The 19,922-nt window shown below is 35.4% G+C and overlaps 2 protein-coding genes across 2 annotated transcripts; both read right to left on the reverse strand.

Moving 5' to 3' along the window:
• Positions 1 to 533: 533 nt before the first annotated feature.
• On the reverse strand, positions 534 to 10,003 carry LOC110370807 (apolipoprotein D). Its single transcript, XM_021326780.3, has 6 exons — positions 9,698 to 10,003; positions 2,406 to 2,560; positions 1,833 to 1,900; positions 1,588 to 1,739; positions 1,173 to 1,344; positions 534 to 966 (listed from the first exon to the last, which is right to left on the reverse strand). The coding sequence occupies exons 1-6, from the start codon at positions 9,986 to 9,988 to the stop codon at positions 833 to 835; spliced, it is 972 nt and encodes a 323-aa protein (XP_021182455.3). The 5' UTR covers positions 9,989 to 10,003; the 3' UTR covers positions 534 to 832.
• Positions 10,004 to 12,777: 2,774 nt separating this feature from the next.
• Positions 12,778 to 19,598, reverse strand: LOC110370805 (lysosomal acid glucosylceramidase). Its single transcript, XM_064040654.1, has 12 exons — positions 19,092 to 19,598; positions 18,351 to 18,478; positions 18,040 to 18,094; positions 17,511 to 17,652; positions 16,920 to 17,076; positions 16,351 to 16,511; positions 15,641 to 15,767; positions 15,299 to 15,412; positions 14,794 to 14,941; positions 14,157 to 14,236; positions 13,522 to 13,808; positions 12,778 to 13,170 (listed from the first exon to the last, which is right to left on the reverse strand). The coding sequence occupies exons 1-12, from the start codon at positions 19,162 to 19,164 to the stop codon at positions 13,065 to 13,067; spliced, it is 1,578 nt and encodes a 525-aa protein (XP_063896724.1). The 5' UTR covers positions 19,165 to 19,598; the 3' UTR covers positions 12,778 to 13,064.
• Positions 19,599 to 19,922: the final 324 nt, after the last annotated feature.

Consider the following 19,922-nt stretch of genomic DNA (forward strand, 5'->3'; position numbering starts at 1 on the left):
AGCGAGCGCGATTTTTTTTTAATTGTTTGATTAAGGACTCTCAAATTAAACTCGGAAACAAATAAAAAGAATCTGTGACTAGATCGAGAGCCAGTTGTTTTTGTTACTTTGGTGTTCCAACTTTTTGTTAAATTGAGGACTCAAAAAGTAAACGCAGAATTAATAAGAAATAAATAAAAAATGCTATTTTTTTTCTGGGATACATATTACATTTTTACCAGATATATATTTTTTAATTATAATTTTTATATTAGTTTTGGTCGTAGCGCGAGGCCCCCCCAAGCGCGAGGCCCTGTGCGATGGCACAGTTCGCACACCCCTAGGGCCGCCACTGGGCTCAGGTTAAATGAAATGGACATAAATTACTGTAAAATTATTTATTTAATGTTATCAGTAAACAAATAGTACGATACGTTATGCATCCTTTGGTATAAAACTGCATTATCGAGTAGAATAATATCACCGAACATTGCTTAGCTATAGGATCCATTACAACATAAGATCACATTTTATTACTATCGAAGTGAATGAAGAAAATTGATACTCCGATTGTCGTAATGAGTATTCACCCCTAACAATTGACATTCTGATTAAATTAAATGCATTCATCTTGACTATTTAGACTGGTCATAGTTCTAATTGATAAAATACAGAATAGATATCTCACTTTTTCAGTGAGATCCGTCTTAATCATAGTGTTTATCTACTTAATGGTACTTGAAGGTCTTTCAAATCTATTTTCCACTCGATTCTTCATAATTAATTTATATTTAGTTAAGGTTCAGTCGACGGAGCTATCTCTAGTTGTACTTGTGTCGTCAGTAGCGACCTCTCACGGCAGCCACTCGGCGTCGTCCTTCACAGAGTAGGCGCGACCCGCCGGCGCTTCTGTCAGGTCCTCCTTACTGCTGGCCACCTTGTTGTACACAGTCTTACCGGCTTCCACCACGTATTCTACTCCATCGGCTGAAACATCATAGTAGACAGTTGTTTTAAGGTGAACTTAGGCTTGACATGGAACTACATATTTTTAATGAATTTGAAAGTGTAATCTTTGGAACGAATTTCAAAATTCTTTCACTGATAGATTGCTACAATGTTCCTGAGTGCCATAGGCTATATTTTATCCCGGTACGGGCAGTGAACTTGTGCCTAAGTAGATTGAAACTCACCAATAGCAGTGCCGGTTTTCCTGACGGCCTGGCCGATGTTGTGTGAGGAGAAGGTCTCAGGGTCGATGTTGATGTTGACGCCCTCGTCCGGGGTGTGCGAGGGGCACTGGCTCTGCGAGATGATAGACAGGTCGTACGGGTCCACGCCAAATGATGACAGCTTGTTGCGCATCTGCACGACATATTGACATTAAATACATTAAGAAAACATACAACAGTTTGATGTTTAGCGTAGGCAGATTTTGGTTAAGTTTGATAAAAAAAAATCAAACAGAAAGTTTTGACATGAGTATTGAGGAGATAATATCTAAAAAGGTAGCTAATTTTTATAGGATATTTGGCTTCGAATTAAACATTTTAGTATTCCAGATAAATCATGTTAATCACAAAATTCTATATTGCTTATACTAATTACCTTGTCAATGTACATCTTGTCAAGCTCCTTGGTCCTTGAGAGAATTGTTGCAGAGCGTCTGTGCGCGAAAGCCAACTTTTGGCAAGTGAAGATGACGGCGTGTGATGTGTAGTCTGTCATCAAAACTGTGTAGCTTGCTGAACCAGCTACGCCTGAAAAAACCATAACATAAGTAATATTAGATATTGATTCGATGAGGTTTATTAAGAAAACAGCCAAATCAACAGATCGTTGACAGTACTTACTCAGAGGGAATCTGACTTTCATTCGAGCGGGCACAGCTGGGTCAGGAACGGTTAACACTCCGGTATACCTGTGCAACAAAATAATAAGCAATGTATTATAAGAGTTTTATTGCAATAGGTGATATAAACAATGAATGGAAAAACTTGTGGCGTCTATTATACACATTAAAATTTATTTGTACAACATGAAATTTTGCGCGCGGGAGTGATAATAGTTGTGAAACAAAAATTACTTACTGCCATCTAGTAGAGAATAGTAGTACTATTCATACACGGTCGTATAGTACTGCTATTCCATAATAGATGGCAGTGTGTTGTATAGTTTATCTATTCAACAACAGATGGCAGTATTTTAGTTCCGAAAATAGTTCTGCTATTTAACAATAGATGGCACTAATTTAAAGAATAACGAAATATTTAATTTTACTATTTCCTACTAGATGGCGTTAATTCGAGAAATATGCTTTTGCTACTCAACAATAGATGGCAGTAAAATATCGTTAATTTGGGGGTGTTATAACTATTCTAAATATGTAAACAATAATATTTTAAAAATTATAGTATTATGCCCACCTGTAGTCATGTTTCAGAGGGGTAAGGCCCAAAATAAAATGCTGGGAGACTTGTTCCAGTTCATATGTCCCAGGCTCCTGGGTTCTTGTGAAATTGTAGGTCATGCAGTGTGATGCAGTCGACGTCTTCTGTATGACGTACCAAACGCCCAGTAGCTGTTGATAAATCGTTCATTATTAGTAATTACATAAAAACATTACATTTGTAGGTAATAATAATCGATATACCTGCACCCTTTTGCAGTTCTATTTAAAAGAAGAAAAACATGTTCTTCGTACCTACTTTTTTTTAAATATCTAATATTTACGTATATTACAAGTTTAATTGATCTACAAATCTATATCTACAAATGTATTTTCTTAATTTCCATATAACTTCCACATAACGTTTTCTCTTTCTAGGACATCCTTGCGTAATTTATAGTAAATGCTGCGTAGATATTTCCTTGTGAATTTCGCCAGATTATCACTAAGAATCTCGCACTATGGTCAGTAATTCAAAAAAGAAACGGAAGGAATAATTTGTCAAAACAATGGCTGCACTCATTACACGCGAAACAATAGAGTTTAGTGTGCAATTGTGTTCACGTTTAATATCGACACAGATCGAACTACATATCTTAAAACTGAGTTGGTAGGTAGGGACGTTCCTGAGCGTCTGGAATCGCTCTTGTTACCAGTTTATTACCCATAAGTGTTCCGTAGTACCGTAGTTCTCACAATGAATTATTTGGCCCTCTGTGAGTTCCGGACTGTATTGTTGGTCTTTCAGAAAGCAATGCTTTGCTTTGAATGTATTTGTATCAGCCAATTGTCCCTTTCAATTGACAACGACTTGTTATGGGTATCCACATATTTGGGACCAAGTTTACCATCTATTAAGAAAATGATTTGTAATGAATAAACATTATTTAAGGTTTAACTTCACTTATTTATTTAATAAAAGAATTACAAAATTATTTTTATAGAACCTACAATGTGCAAGCCCGGTGACAGAGAGAGAGAGATGTTGCCAGTAAAAATAAAATATTTAAATGTATACCATATCTCAACACGCCTCCTTACATTTATATTTTATTTTCATACATATTTTAAAACCTTTAGACTTTAAATAATAATTTACTTTAACAAATACCTACTAGGCAACATTTATTACAGTTATCCTTTTACACACACATACTATGTACCTGTTTATCTTACCTCACATTACTTTAGTTTAACTCACATAATATTTAATAATACCTAGCTTGCACACTCTTTCTTTACATAACAGTACTTTTTATCTTAAACACTTACAAACAAAATTTAAAAATAAACTTAAAACTTTACTTAAAATTTATAAACTTAACTTTCTTATGTATTTAGGTTTTACAGTAAATCAACATTTTATTCTAATTTCAACATTTCTCTAAACTTAAGAAATTTTAATTTTCCCAAAGATTTAGTAAGTATATCTGCAACATTTGAATTTGAGTCAATCTTTACAATTTCAATAACTTTATTTTTATAATTTTCATGAACATAATGATATTGTACTTCTATGTGTTTAGAGTTTTTAGTAAAATTACCATATTTGGCTATAGACAGTGCTCCTGAGTTATCTTCATAAATTCTAATAGGCTTACAAATTTTAATGAACATATCACTAATTAAATTTTTTAAGAAATTTATCTCAGTTACAGCATCAGATAATGCAACATATTCTGCAAAGGTAGATGACTTGGTTACACAACTTTGTTTCCTAGACTTCCAATAAATTGGGTTTCCAAACAATTCAATGACAAAACCTGTTGTTGACTTCCTATCCGTGATATCTCCTGCCCAATCGGCATCAACATAACAATTTACAATATTATCAATTTTAAGACTTTGTCGGTAAGTTAATTTTAAATCTTTTGTTAGATACAAATACTTTAAAACTCTTAATGCATATTTAAAATGTGTTTCATCATAACAATTTTGGAATCTACTTAAATAGTTTACACTATAACATATGTCAGGCCTAGTACCATGACTGATATACAAGAGTGCACCTATCAAGTTTCTGTATTTAACATCCTCATTTACATCAGATTTGTTTAGTTTTAAATTGAGTTCCATTGGAGTTTTGTACAATTTCGAATTTTTTATGTTATATTTTTCTGCTAAAGAATCTATGTAATTTTTCTGACATAAAGTTAAGACATTTATAGAATCATTATAATCATACTCAATATCGATTCCAATATAGCTTTTCACTCTATTTAGATCTTTCATTTTAAATTTATTATGCAGCTGTTTCTTAATATCTTTTATAATGTTAACATCTCTACAACAAATTAATAAGTCATCGACAAACAAAAGTATATAAACTGTTACATTGTTTTCTCTTTTTACATACAGACAATAATCATGCTTGCTTCTATAAAAACCAAGATTTTTAATAAAATCATTAAAACATTCATACCAAGCTCTTGGACTTTCTTTTAAACCATACAAAGCTTTATTTAACTTATAAACTTTATTAGAACCATCATTATAACCTTGTGGCTGCTTTACATAAACTTCTGATATTACACTACCATTTAAAAAGGCTGTTTCCACATCCATTTGATGAATGTGTAAACTATACTGACAAGAATAAGATAATAACAATTTTAATGTTTGCATTTTGGCAACAGGTGAATATGTATCATCAATATTATCCTTTTGTTGAAAACCTCTAACTACTAAGCGAGCTTTATAAATGTTACCTGGTTTTCTCTTGTACACCCACTTCACATCTAGAATTTCCTTGTCCTCTGGTCTACTCACTAATGTCCATGTATTGTTTTTAATAAGGCTGCTCATCTCACGGTCCATTGCATCTTTCCATTGATTGGTCTCATCACTTTGTATCGCCTCCTGAAATGTACCTGGAATCATAGCGTCACAAAAATTTGCACAAATACAGTAATATCCAAATTCTTCATCAAATCTGACTGGACGTTTGATGTGTCTCTTTGTTCTTCCTTGTCTATTATCATAATTGTCATCGTCATTCTGTAGATTATCATCATCACTTGCATCTATTGTTTGAGTCTCTTCCGGTAAGTTATTTTCTATTATTTCCTTTACTACTTCTTGTTTTTCTTCTTCTGAATCCGTATCTTCACTGTTGTCTATAAACTTTACATCTTCTTCTATAATATCAACATGTCTGGCAACTATTATTCTATTATTTATCAAAACTTTATAACCAACTTCAACATATCCAAGTAGTATTCCTAATTCTGCCTTTTTATCCCACTTTGATCTTCTCTTTTCTTCTGGTATTCTGACATAAACTCTGCTTCCATATAATTTCAATTCTTTGATTGATGGTTTCTTATTGAAGAATATCTCATAGGGTGTTTTCCTTACTACAGTATTTGCCAAACTCCTATTCTTCAGATAAGCTGCTGCTTTAATAACTTCTGGCCAATAGCATCTATTTACTCTTGCTTCTGCTAGTAAACATCTAGCCATATCCATTATAGTCCTGTTATATCTCTCCGCAGTTCCATTCAACTCGTGTACATATGCTGGGCATGTCTTTATTAATATTCCTTTTTCTCTTGCAAAACTATACATTTTACTGTTCATATATTCTTTACCGTTATCACATCTTAATTCTTTTATCATTTTTCCAGTTAAGTTTTGAACTACATTTACATATTCTATAAAGCAATCTGCGACTTGATCTTTTGACTTGATACAATAAACTTTTGCCAATTTGCTGTAGTCGTCTATGAAGGTCACAAAGTATTTTTCACCACCATATCCTGTTGTATTATGTGGCCCATTTACATCTGTATGAATAATTTCTAATATATCTTCAGCTCTTCTTCTATTATTATTAAATGGTAAGTTGTGCATTTTGTTTTCAATACATGTAGCACACTTCATATACTCTAATTCTATTTCTTTAGGTATTCCTTCAAGTAACTGATCTTTACACATAATATCCAAATATTTAAAGTTGACATGTCCAAGTGTACGATGTAATTTTTCCTTCACTGTCAATGTACTCTTACTCACATTAGCTTGTATTTTACTATATTCAACATAACTGATCACTTTGTATAAACTTTCTTCCTTTTTTGCTATTGCCATTACTTTGCCATAAGAATCATAAATTTTTGCCCAATGTCCTTTTGATACTACTGTGTTACACTTATCTGTGATCCTTGCATAACTCAATAAGTTTGCCTTCATTTCTCTCACGTAGAATACATTTCTTACTGTCACATATGTTCTTGAACCATACACAAGAAAATATAGCTTAATGTCACCAACCTTTGTAGCTTCTAGTATTCTGCCATCACCAACTTTGACTTTAACTGGATTCTTCAATATAACTGACTTTTCAAAGTACTCATCACTATTTATAATGTGATCCGTGCATCCACTGTCCAGTAACCATGTTATCTGATACTTATTCGGCTTATTTTCACTTACACTTGAGGTCATATGATTTTGAATAACTGAAGTATGGAAATTACTTTGTTCACTCTGTGTATTTGATGCACTATAATTTCTCCCTCGACCACGATTAAATCCACGAACACGATTGAATCCTCGACCACGAGCACGATATGTAGACTGACCTCTTCCTCTTATATTTTGTCCTCTATTGTACCAGCAATTTTTCTTTATATGACCTGGTTTTCCACACACAAAGCACAGATTTGAGTTAGGGGCCTTAGTTTCCGCTTTAAAAGCATTTGATTTGTCTGGAACTTCTGTCTTTTCTTGTGGTGTTTGTGCCAAATATTTTATTTTTATTTTGTTCATTAAGTAATCCACAGTTCTTTCTTCTTTTGCAGGACATCTAATAGGTCGCCTATATGGCTATATTCATTTGGCAATGCTCTAAGCATGTAATTTAATTTCTCACTTTCCGATATTTTTGCACCAGCCTGTTTAAGCTCATTGACAGACTTTTCAAACTCATCGAAGAAGGAATCTAAGTCAGTGTAGTTTTTTAGTTTCAAATTTTCAAGCTTATTTCTATAAACGATTTGTAGTGATGTCGAGCCCTTTAAATACATCGAGTCAAATTTTGTAATGATATCGTATGCCGTTTCACATTCAGAAATGTATTCTAATTGTTTATTTGTAATGGCCCCATAGATATAATTCGTGGCTTGCACATCCTTTTCCATCCATTTGTCTTTGTCATCTGTACTTCGGAGTTTTCGCATTATAACCTCTTGGCACTTTTTATACTGTAAATACTTCGTTAATCTGATCTTCCAATTGGCGTATTCTTTACCATCGAATATCGGTATCATTATTTGATTTGAGGCATGCTCCATTTTGATTTGGTTTCACACTTCACGTTGTACGGAACTTTTCTTAATCTGACGAAACTTTTGTAATCTTTTTGTATTTTTTATTAACCACGATCTGCTACCATATTAAGAAAATGATTTGTAATGAATAAACATTATTTAAGGTTTAACTTCACTTATTTATTTAATAAAAGAATTACAAAATTATTTTTATAGAACCTACAATGTGCAAGCCCGGTGACAGAGAGAGAGAGATGTTGCCAGTAAAAATAAAATATTTAAATGTATACCATATCTCAACACCATCAACATAAACGTCTGCTATTCTTAAAACAACTGACTACTTTGAAAATTGAACGTGAAAATGCAAACAGTTGTTGTTCTAACAAAACTGACATTATATTGTCGCTGAATCGAGTTTCAGGAAATACCCAACTGAGATTCAATTTACTGGCGGTTATTTATGACTATGAGTTTATCAGTTTTCAAACAAAAATGATCTATCTGAAAATAAATAAAGGGAACTTGTGTGCTTTGTCTACTAGCTTAAGGCAAATGACGCAGAGATGACTAACTCCTTACATGTGAATTTAATTTGCATCTCAGTGATGTGAAAGTAGGTGACAGAATCGCTAAAAACAAGAAGTATTTTTTTACACGCTTTTTATTAGTTTCAACATAATCTTAAGCGTGAGTCACCATGTTATCGGGAACCGTCACCGGGTCAAATTCTTTTGTTTATGTTTAGCGCAGTATAACTATTTAAGAAATAAGCTATATTATTGTTCGATGATATCAGTTATTGCTCCGAGTGCTTGTGATAAATCGGAACAAGTTCACGTCAATATTTATCTGTTAATGTTGAAATAAGCAGGAAAATATGACATCTCAACAGAATACGCACAGGCAATTTCAATGATCTAGACTCTACCGCGTTTTTTTTTTGTATTAATTGAATGCAAAATAAAAGGTGTAATAATTAACTTTCAGAAATCACATAAGACAACAATCTCACAAGAGAACCTCTGTTTTAGGAAGTCGGTTAAAATAAGGTTACCTAATTCATTCCGCATTTAAATGGAGCGCGATTTTTATTTACAACAACCATTGTTCCTCATCCGTTTGCTCATTTACATCATAATCATCAGGATCTGATTATATCTTCTTTTTCAAGCTTTTTATATTATAATTCGTGTTTTAATCACTTTTTGTTACATTTCCTATTGATGATTATCGCGCATTCAGACAAAACATTAAAAATAAACGATGTTACCTATTAGGAAAATCCCGCCAAATTATTTATATTAGGATAGGATGTATACTTGTATACTTACCTAGCCAAGTAAATATTATTATTATACGGTGGACTGCTAATATTTAACTTGGGGACTGATAATTTATATTGTTTACTCAGATACTAATAATAAATATTAAATTACCTGCTTATCTTATGACCATATTACCGCAGCTATTACTTACAAAGATTCAATAATGCTACCAGTATGATGGGCAGTAATTCGAATAAGTTTAAATGTGTCCAGCGACACTAGATGGTGGTGGTGACATTGTAAATATCCAAAACCATTAAATAACCCGTATGGGTAATTAAGCTCATGTTAATCAGAGCGTACAAGTTACAGACACTTATCGCACGTTCTCAGTATTTCGTTATCTTCTCAAAAGACATTATTTTACATAAATATGTCAACATTGAAACTTATTCTAGGAAACTGTGAGGCATTAGCATACATCTCTAGATTATTATTAATATTCTCTGCGCTTCGGACTATCTTAATGTTATTGTTTTTATGAACAAAAATACCCACGTTTTGCATATTTCTTGATACATATTCTATGTTCTTTCTTTGTCCCCACAGTCACGCTGGTGGAGCTCACAAACGGTCATTGTTAATCTCATGATCATGACCCTGATCCCTTTGGTCCCGGCACAATAATAAAAACAAACAATAACAACAAAAAGATATAATAAGTTTCTTACCTTGTTCATTTCAAAGCCGGGCATCGGTTCGACGACCGGGCAGGCTCCGAGATGGTACGTGTGGCTGAAGGCACCCCCACATATCGCCAACAACACCCCAATTGCCGACAAACTGTACATTTTGTTGAATTTTGGTTTACCCGCGTGCACGTCGCGCGTCGACGTCTCGCCGAAGACTGGCCGGTGCGTCGCAGGGAGTGCGTTTAAAACGAACGGACTCCTTTGACCTTTCAACGCTCTGAATAAGCGCGCGACAGTTTCTGAGAAGTGTTGTTGATCTAACGTTTTCATTCATAAAACTTGTGTTAAGTAACTGCTAGTTGTAGATAGTATGAGGAAACAAGTAGGCACTACGAAGAACAAAGGTAGTATACCTATATAGATTTAGGACGGAGGTTTTCGCAATATGGTTGATTATGACCATGCGGGTAACGCAAAAAAGTTTAAAAAGACGAGAAAAAAGCAAGACTAACATAAAGTCAATACCTTGCCGCTACTTGTTGACAGCAATTAAGATTCATCTTAAAACTAATAACTTATATTTTTAAGGGTATTCCAGATCTCCCAAAAATAGGAAGAACAACAACAAGTCGCTTTACACACTTTCCAGTATTTAGCACATAACAATTAATAGGAAAAAAGTAACTAACTGTTCTCACTTTGGCCTCTATTAAATCTAAGTATTTAATAGTCGGCGCTTATTATATATGGAACAAATTGAAGATGGGATATGGAGACGGTAATATTCCTATCTAAAGTACCTACTTAGGTGTACACCACGATTACAAACTCGATGCATCCAGTTAGACTGAAAGCCGACCCTAATATACCTAGTTGGGAAAAGAACTTTACATTTTTGGGTCTTTACATGTTATGTATCTAGAAAAATATTTTTTTCTTATAATCGACACGGAAGGCTCTGCCTCTGAAGTTTAATTTTAGTATTTTTTTTCAAAGTTTTTTCTAGTCTCCTGCTAATATACTTGACAGTAGGTTAAGTACAAACCTCAAATAAGGAAGTTATTATTTGAATTACTTCGGATTTGTTTAACCGCAACTTGTTATTAACAATTGTTTTCGAAGCTAATCCCAATTTGTCTTCAGTTTAATAATTAGTGATTCATTACTTATAATATATAAGTATAACAAACAAAGGTAATGTGTCATCCTTTCGTGTTTAAGTTTCTGATATCAGTATGTGGGTCGTGGGTAAAAACAACTCCAAGAAAACAAAATATCAGTGAACAAAGTTTAACAACACAATTTTAAGGAAAAAGTGTTATTGTTATTTCTATGAAACCAAGCAACGATGTTATTCGACTGCTCAGAAACTCAACATTCATCCATCATCTGCTTAACCTTTTAGGGTTGGCTTCCAGTCTGACGGAATGTAGCATGTGCTTTACAAGGAGCGACTGCCTATCGGAGTTGAGGGGCCCTCCTCATTGGCTCATGAGAAGGGCTCCTCATTTAGTTACTTGAGCGACCCAATATCCCTTGGTAAGACTGGTGCCTAGTCAGACTTTCTGACTTCTGACTACCGACCGGGACGTACTGTCTATCGTGGCTTCTGAACCTTATGATCCATCGATCCGCGCGGCTTTGATTTAGCCACGAGCTCTTCCCTAAACATTCATCCGTATACTTACTTAGGTAATTCTTTAAAAGCGGTCTAGAAATAACACTTCGTAAGTAAAATAAAGAGCTTACGCACATATTGTTGAAGAAGCATCACAACTGGTTTTATTGCTGGTAATAATAGTCGTAATTCTGTTTACTGCATGAGTCACCGCGAAGCCGTAGATACTAGGGCGACCACTCAACCTCATGACTAAGCTATGTTACGCTACTTCAAGGAAATGCGAATTAAGTAAATGAATATTCAGTAAGTTTAATTCAATTATAATAATAACATGGTGGTGGAACCATCTTCCTCTTGTTAGTATTGCCTTAAAATTGAATCCCACTTGAAAGACTAGGCTTTTAGAAATTCAAATATTTGTGAATTTCTGAGGATAAACAGGAGTGTAAATTATGTTTGTTTAAAAAGCCCAAAACTACTGACTCCTATAAATGATGACTATAGGACCAATTATTTACATAATATTGTGGTTACCCAGTGCATTTTCATATCACATGGCGGTGAACTGCACCAAAACCGATCGTCAATTGATTTCCATTGTGGTTCTCCTTATGAAATGAATACGCTTTACATGTATAATATTTTTATTATCTTTCAATACGGACGAGTACCTAACATTTTTACTAGCCCGTCTCTTTCCATCACATTTTCACAAGCAAAAAATAGCAGGTCTCTCATGAGTCAGACATTTTTTTTTCAATCCTACGAAAGCTCAAACTATTTGCATGGTTCCAAAGAGTTGGTCTTATGGAGAAGAACCGGCAAGAAACTCCATTAAAAAAGATTCCTTTTGAAAAACGAACTGTTTTTTTTTAAATTAAATGTATTAACCTTTTTCCAAGCAGACACAAAAGCGCAGTTACCCTATTGAAGCAATCACGTAATATCGTCTGAACGAGATTAGTGAGTGACGCAGCGCCGTGACGGACGGCGTAACAACGCCTTCCTGTGTCACGAACATACGAGGGTATAGTGCACGCATGGCCGAGGAGTCATCGATGACCTTGAATGAGGATCATCCATCATATACTTAGATATTAGATCTCTTTGTTTATAAACCTTTTTTTGTCTCTAGGTCATTACCACGTCACAATATTTTTCAGGGCCTTAATAATTCTGAACAAAACGTACGCCTTTTCGAAATCTTTAAAATAGATTGCAATTTAATTTTAAATAGCTCCTATAGCAAACAGACTATAACAACTACAATTACAACTACTACATTTAATACAATTTCCAGTAAATGTGCAGAAACCAACATGTAAACTATTTTTATGAGGTAATTTGCACCATTCTGCGACTAAAATGTAATAATTTTGTCTACACGGGATTATCATAAATGGTCTGTTTAGCGATCATTATGGGTGTTTCCACTTCCGACGTTTACGAGCGCAACTATGCTAATTTCTATCAACAATTCAACAAAAAAACAAACGCATAGTGTTTTCTATTTATTTGAAAAAATATAAAAAAATATCTCAAAAACGTTCTTACAACTATGTATTAATTAACATTAATATAAATGCATCATTAACATTTTCTTAAACCACTGATTGTCATAAAGTGCCTTCTTCTGCCAACTACAATGTAGTTTATGTAGTACCAAAACCTTTTGTAGGTAAATACTTTCGGATAGTATCCCCTACAAGCCCTGCATTTTCATAAAACTTTTCAATAAATATAGCCATATATGTATGTATACCTAATCTGTTGAAAATGATCTATTTACAGGTATGGTGGTAGGTCCACAGTGGTCACCGAGTTGGGTACCATCACCAAAGTAGCTTGATTGCCGTTTATCTGGAGATTTACCTTCACTGATTTGTTGTGGCTGAAAAAATATATTAAACTTTAAAAATATATGAATTAATATGTTAGTAAATGTAAATTACCTTGCTGATCGTGCGTCTAGGTCATGGCCACATTCTATAATTGTCTTCTTGTTGTTTAAATCAGCACATAGCGCAAAAGTGTGAACCTTGCTTATTTTGTTTTATAAACAATATACAATTCTCAGCATAATATCTATATATACGTCCTATTATACCAACACTACCAGTATATTCTTGAATAGTATTATCTGTCAATTAACCATTAACATTTCTACGAAATATTTTTGTTGCTTTCGTACCTAACGCAAGTCTATTTAGTCTAAACTCTCATCTAAACATGCTATACTCACTCATTATATAAGACAACGACCACATTCTGTCTAGGGGTCATAAAGGCGACGCTCCAGAGGGATGGACCCCAGCCACACTTGCGAGTGACCCCGATCCTTCGTGACCCCCGCGGTACAAACTTAGAGAAGTGACCCATAGCGTAGAACATGGGCTGCTTGATAAACGCGTCCCTCTCGGGGAATACGATTATCGGGGAGTCGGCGAAGTTCTTTATGTAGTTCGGACCTCCTTGCACGTTAAGGCATAAGTTCCAGTCTAACCAGCCAACTACATTGTGGTTCATGTCCTGTATTAGAAATTTTGAAAATGGAATTATATGAAAGTGTTAACGAATAAAACGCTAGAAAGTGGTGATATACCTACGGTTTACAAGCGTATGAAGAACAGTAATGTTTTTCATGTACTTTCAACAAATTACATGCATGACCCACTTTGTCGGAAAATCGTTCTAAAATAGCAAAATACAATCAGTTCTACCTATATACCGACTTTCGAGCTTATCGTATTTGATAGCCTCTACGAAAACTTAGGAGAATCATATGTGATTGGTTGACACTAGGTACATTACAATTCCAAGTTATTATGGAATGAGTAGGCCACTGAAATCATAGCAAACAACAGATTAACTACTTACATCTATAATGTCAATGATGTACTTCTTAGCTCTGATCCACGAGCCGATGTCAACATGATGCTTCTCGAACGGCGCCGTACCTGTAACGTTAAAAGTAACAATTGTCAATGCCAATGTTGATTGGAAAACAAAGCAGATTAGATTAGCATGATGTGCTGGTGCTGGAAGGTATGATAGCAGCTTTGGTTGTTTGACTCTACTATGCTATTTTTGTCGCTATAACAGGTAAACGCAGGAGAGCAATTGAGATAAAAATCTGTATGAAGACAGATTAAATACGAGACATGATATAAAAGACTGTATCCTGATTTATAAAATGCCTTCTTCCGTGATCGCCCGTAAAAGATAAGCTTAGTCATACACATTTAATACTCCAGTTCGTATCTAGTAATTTCTTTGAGGCCTCGTCCTCACTAATACTAAAATAACTCTACTTTAGGTATACCTAAAGATAATTTTCAGCCTTAGAAAGGATGGGGTGCGGTAAGAAATTTTTCAGGACGCGGTTGGAACCGAGGCATATTACTAAAAGATTTTGGATTTTATGCACCAGGATAATAGCTAGTAGTATGTAAACGTTAAAAGTCTGAAGCAAAACACACTTAAAAGCAAAAAAGCAAAACAAAACAGACCTTACCTTCACAAGCCTCAGTAGCAATGATGAACTTGTCAGGATAAGTCCTGGTGATCTCCGACAGTACAGCGGCCGGCGTTAAGAAGTCTGTGTAGTAATGTACCGCTATACCGTCGATGTAGTCCAGGACTTTGGGGTGCTCCGATATCATCTGGGACATAAAGATTAACTTATTTATGTGTGAGGTGAGGGATGGGTGACGAAAATTGATGAAATGAATGGTATCGTCACTACAAAAGTTTGAGAAGGTGTGTAAAGGGTTTAAATCTGCATCTGTTCATGATCGTTAGCACCCGTCATCATCATCCGCCTACTCTTTTCCCAATTATGTTAGGGCCGGTTTCGAGTGTCACAGCTGGGTATCGGTGTTTTTGAAGGAACAACTGCCTATCAGACGTCCTCAACCCAGTTACCTGGGCTACTAATAAGCACCTTTGGCACCAATACAGATGACAGTTTGAATGGAAAAATTAGCATTATTTTTTAATTGCATTATTCAAAATCTCACCACATTAATCCAGTAAGGAAGCGTAAGTCTCTGGTCGTCTCCGGTTAATATTTTAACATCCTTGAACGTTGAGTTACGTATAGTTGGTCCCAGGTTGTTCACGATCCAATTCCCCTGAAAATAAAAGAATTTAAAAATAAATAAATGATACGTATGTAACACACACTTCAAACATAGCTTTTTATCAAGAATCCAGAAAAAAATACTTTTGTGTAAGGGAATTACTACGTGTAGACTAGAACACAGTTATATTTATCGCTATTCCATTTAGAGTTTTCAAAATCTTGGGCATGAAATATGAGGTTTTTCACACTAAAATAGGTAATAATTATTATGTCTTACCATGCTTTCGGCAGTCCACCCTAGATCGTTGATATAGTTCAGGAAGCCGACCAGACCGTTGGTAGGCTCGTTAGTGGTAGTGATGCCCCATATTGAGACACCATTCTCTAAATATTTCTGGAGGAACCTGAAAAATCCAAGTAAGTATGCTATACATATTGTTGATACATGACCGACTGACTTTTAGTTGGGATCTTTGGTCCTGCCGAGGCCAATGAACTCCACGAACCGAGTGAAAGTCGGTGACATAAGACCAAGTTGGAACCATATTCATCAACGTAACATGTAGATTGTAGATATATGTATTTCTGCTGAGGTTTTTGAAATAATTATAAGATTTTATTTTAACAGCCTCACAATACAAACAAAATCTTGTTTATATCCGACCCCAGACAGACAGATTAGACTTTGACTATGGATTATATTATCATGCTCTTTTAATCGGATGGGAAATGACGGGTGATTTTTGACCTGACCATATTGACCTGCTAAATAGGTCACACTAATTTTTCTGTAATTTACCAAGTTCTCTTATAGGTTTTGTTCCTGTCAAACTTTTAGTCGTCTCTGGATACTAAGCGATTTGTTGAAAGAAACCAATTTTAGATATTGGCGGAGAGTCCACAAGCACCTACATTAGGCTCTGAATTTATTTACGGACCGCTATCAAGTTCTGCGCGAACAATACCTACTACTAAAAGAAATATTACTTGTAATGATAATCAGCATATGTCTGGTAGTACTGCGGCTTGAGCTGGCTATGGCCGGTGAACGCATTGTTGCTCTTCATCCACGGCGGGGGGGACCAGGTCGTCGCGATCACGTGGATGGGAGCACTTGAAGCTTGCATACCCGCCTTTATCATTGGTATCTGAAACAGCAGAGGGTATAAATGATTAGTATGTTTGGCATAGCAGGCGAGGTTGGGAACTGGAACTGGGGCAGGATGGCGATGTTTTTTCCACTTTATACCCTCAATTGAATCACAAGCGACCGACAAGAGATGATGCATGTATAAAAGGTGTAGATATGAAGGGATCAGGACTGGACGGTAATAAAATAGATAACAGAGAGCAATCGAAAAACGAAAACACCCAGCTGAAAGCCGTATGATGATATCCCAAAAAAAATGTGGGTAGGTACTTATAAGAAGATCAAACTATCAATTTTAAAACGTATGCGTTACATGACTAGACATATAAAACGAAAGTACACATGAGTCTCAATCATACTTTTCTATTCCACCATCTAGCAATTAATTAAGATTTTAAATCTTCACCTTATAGTTCAAATCTTCGCTGGTGAGCGTATAGTTTGTGAGCTGTGCATCATCAGCGGGCAGTTCGTTGTAGGCGTACGCGTGCGTGGAGAAGTCCGACCCGCCGATGGGCACGCGCAGCATGTTGTACTCCAACCCGGTGTCGCTGAAGTATGAGCTGTGGAAGCACGGATGTGAGCTTATTTACTTATCACTTAGTACATGGGGCCGACCCCAAATAGGATTGGGATAAAGGCAGGAGGATGATGATGACTTAGTCCCTGGGGATTTATGACAGCCTTTTTTATGTTCCACCAGCATCCCATAGAAACGACTTCGCGCACTTATACATATAAAAAGCAGCCTATATTCTTTCTAATACATGGGTGGTCCAAGATTGAAAGAAGTTTAAATCGGCTCACTGGATCCTGAGATTAGCTCGATCAAGCAAACAAAAAAACAAACTCTTGAGGTTTTAGTAGCCTCTCGGAAAAGTTAACCGGAACCAATGACGGAGGGGTGTAGCGTGATAAAATTGGCCGAAGTAAGAACTTTATTCCTCTTCGAACTTCGAGAGCTCTCGTTTTATAATATTAGTTTAGTACATCTTACTCAATAAGATATTTCTGCAGCGGCTCGCTAAGGTTCTTCCAGTTGATGGCGGCGGCGTCGGTGACCGCTCCGCCGAACCCCTCTATTGTCTGATACATCGTGTCTGGGTGCAGCACTAGCGTTGTTGCTGAACATTCTACGTCTGGGGAGAATAGTATTCTTATGGATATGATGATGATGTCCTCCTAGGCGGTTATCGGCTACGTAAGGAGATTAGCCAATTGCGCAGGAAATATAATAGTGCACAAGCATTTGCGCAGGCTCAGGTGCACTCACTATTCCTTCACTCTCATAGTCTGATGGATATACCGTCTTTTAGAGCTAAAATAAGTTCGTAAGAATTTGAGAACATCTCTGTGTGAGTATTTGTATGTGTGGTGCATCGTTAGCCATTATTGTTCCACCGCTGACCACAGTCCTCCTATCCAAAGAGAAGAATGGGGCGGTAGTCACCACCCTCGCTCAATGGGGTTTGTTTTGTGTTAGGTTTCTACAGGTAGCATAGGTAGGTAAATATGCAATAACTCACCCGTATCATTTAATCGTTTCAACGCAGCTTGGGTTTTATTGAATCTTAATCCGCTCTGAAAAGTAGAAAATAAGATCTATTACAAAATGCTCTCAGTCGATAGCCACAAGGAGGACTTATCGATTGACGACGTTATCCTACGACGATAGTTCGTAAATCCATTTTAAAATTTGAAATAATATGTTGATAAGCCCTGCCGGTGCACAGTTGAGGGTTAGCTATCGTCTAATTATCATTATGATTGTAATCTTATTGCATTTAATTTAAATTATTTCAGTAATGGGATAACAAGTTATCTGGGACTATCTTACCAGTGAGCTAGTGTATGCTGTGTATGCGTAACTAGCAAGCGGTTCCCGGGTGACTGTGTCGCAGTAAGTAGCATTGCATACACATACAACCGATTTCCCTGCTATCTTACGTGCCACGCATGGTCTATCTGAATAAATAAGAAATTAAATGAATAAATAACAGAGTATTTTGTGTCTGCCACAGTGTTAGAAACTGAAATTGTAAAGAAACAATGAATGAGAACCACTTATTACTTTCATAAATAAATAAATAACAAAATACAAACATCCAAATTGAGAATCAAGTCAATAGGTACCTATTATAAAATTGGTCGTATAAGAAAATAAACAAGACCACGTGGTACAGAGCTATCAGTTCGAACACAATAACAAAGTTTAACGGTCTTACCTTATCTATTGTTTGACCTTAGCTTAATATTGAGTGTCCAGCTATTTAAATATGTAGTCAAACTAAAAATATTGACTGAATGGGAATAATTCTTTAGTGCTACAACTTAACTTCGTAGTTTTTAATGTTAACTCATTAGTATTTTATATTAGCGACCTGAATGTTGTAGGTACATTCGCAGATTGCTCAACCAACAGATGATTCGAAACTCAAGTTGACTTTCAAGGAAATCATTAAAAAAAATGTGTTAGAACCTATGTAATGATACCCTTATCACTCCATTTGTTCTTGTAAGATACGCTTAACCAACACAAACAATTTTGAGAACCAAGCAAAATATGATAATAACTTACCGTTTAAACCAAATGCAATAGCAAAACACATACAAAGTATGCTCACTAACACACACACTTTATACGCACCCATTACAAAAACTATAAATAAATTCTATACCAATTAGATTAACATCTCCATTGAATTGATTTTGTATCCAAACATCGCTGGTTGTTATACAATATGTGAGTTTCGATCGTAATATGAGCGTCGACTGAGCGACTCAAGCGCATAACTGATTACTGTAGCCGCTCTCGAATTTCTAGACAGGATCACTTAAGTTAAGTGCTTGTTTTGGAGTGTGTGAATCAGATATGGAATTGCATGCAGACTCAAATTTCGAGAATATCTTGCTTGTTTTTTTTTGGGTACATAAGCAGTATAGTGCTATTTTGATGATTTTGGTCTATACGGTAGTTTGCTGTACAATCATTTTGCAATCGTAAATCATTCGCAGACAAAATGATTCATTATTGAATGACAGAAAAGGATAAAAACGTTTATTTCAAAGAAAACATAGCGGAATGCCACATACGCTTCAATCGTAATTGAGTCGGATTGGATCTCAGTCGAATCGAGTCGAACGTCAATCGAAGGTCGCTTAAGTAAAATTAGGAGAATCGGGCCCCTGGTGTTGAACACCAGGGGCCCGATTCTCCTAATTTTAATTTTATCTTGTAATTCGGTTCAGGAAATAAACAAGTACCTAACTAAGTACTTAGTAGAATAACATTCTGGCAAATAAGGATAATGAGAAGGAAATGATAGCATAAGCATTGGTATTAAATAATACATTTTATTTTTTTGGTTCTGGTACCTACCCTAGATTATACTTTCTAGTATCAAAGTGT

Source organism: Helicoverpa armigera, chromosome 22, assembly GCF_030705265.1.
Source record: "Helicoverpa armigera isolate CAAS_96S chromosome 22, ASM3070526v1, whole genome shotgun sequence".
Lineage (NCBI taxonomy): Eukaryota > Metazoa > Arthropoda > Insecta > Lepidoptera > Noctuidae > Helicoverpa > Helicoverpa armigera.

Excerpts from the sequence above, each read along its gene's own strand:
- LOC110370807 (XM_021326780.3), bottom strand. The coding sequence starts at position 9,988 with ATGAAAACGTTAGATCAACAACACTTCTCAGAAACTGTCGCGCGCTTA. Across the intron at positions 1,901-2,405 it reads CCTCTGAAACATGACTACAG|GTATACCGGAGTGTTAACCG; the intron begins GTGGGCATAATA and ends TTTGTTGCACAG. Across the intron at positions 967-1,172 it reads GAAAACCGGCACTGCTATTG|CCGATGGAGTAGAATACGTG; the intron begins GTGAGTTTCAAT and ends ATGATGTTTCAG.
- LOC110370805 (XM_064040654.1), bottom strand. The coding sequence starts at position 19,164 with ATGGGTGCGTATAAAGTGTGTGTGTTAGTGAGCATACTTTGTATGTGT. Across the intron at positions 15,768-16,350 it reads TATGCTGATTATCATTACAA|GTTCCTCCAGAAATATTTAG; the intron begins GTAATATTTCTT and ends TGGATTTTTCAG. Across the intron at positions 14,942-15,298 it reads TTCCTTACTGGATTAATGTG|ATGATATCGGAGCACCCCAA; the intron begins GTGAGATTTTGA and ends TTTATGTCCCAG.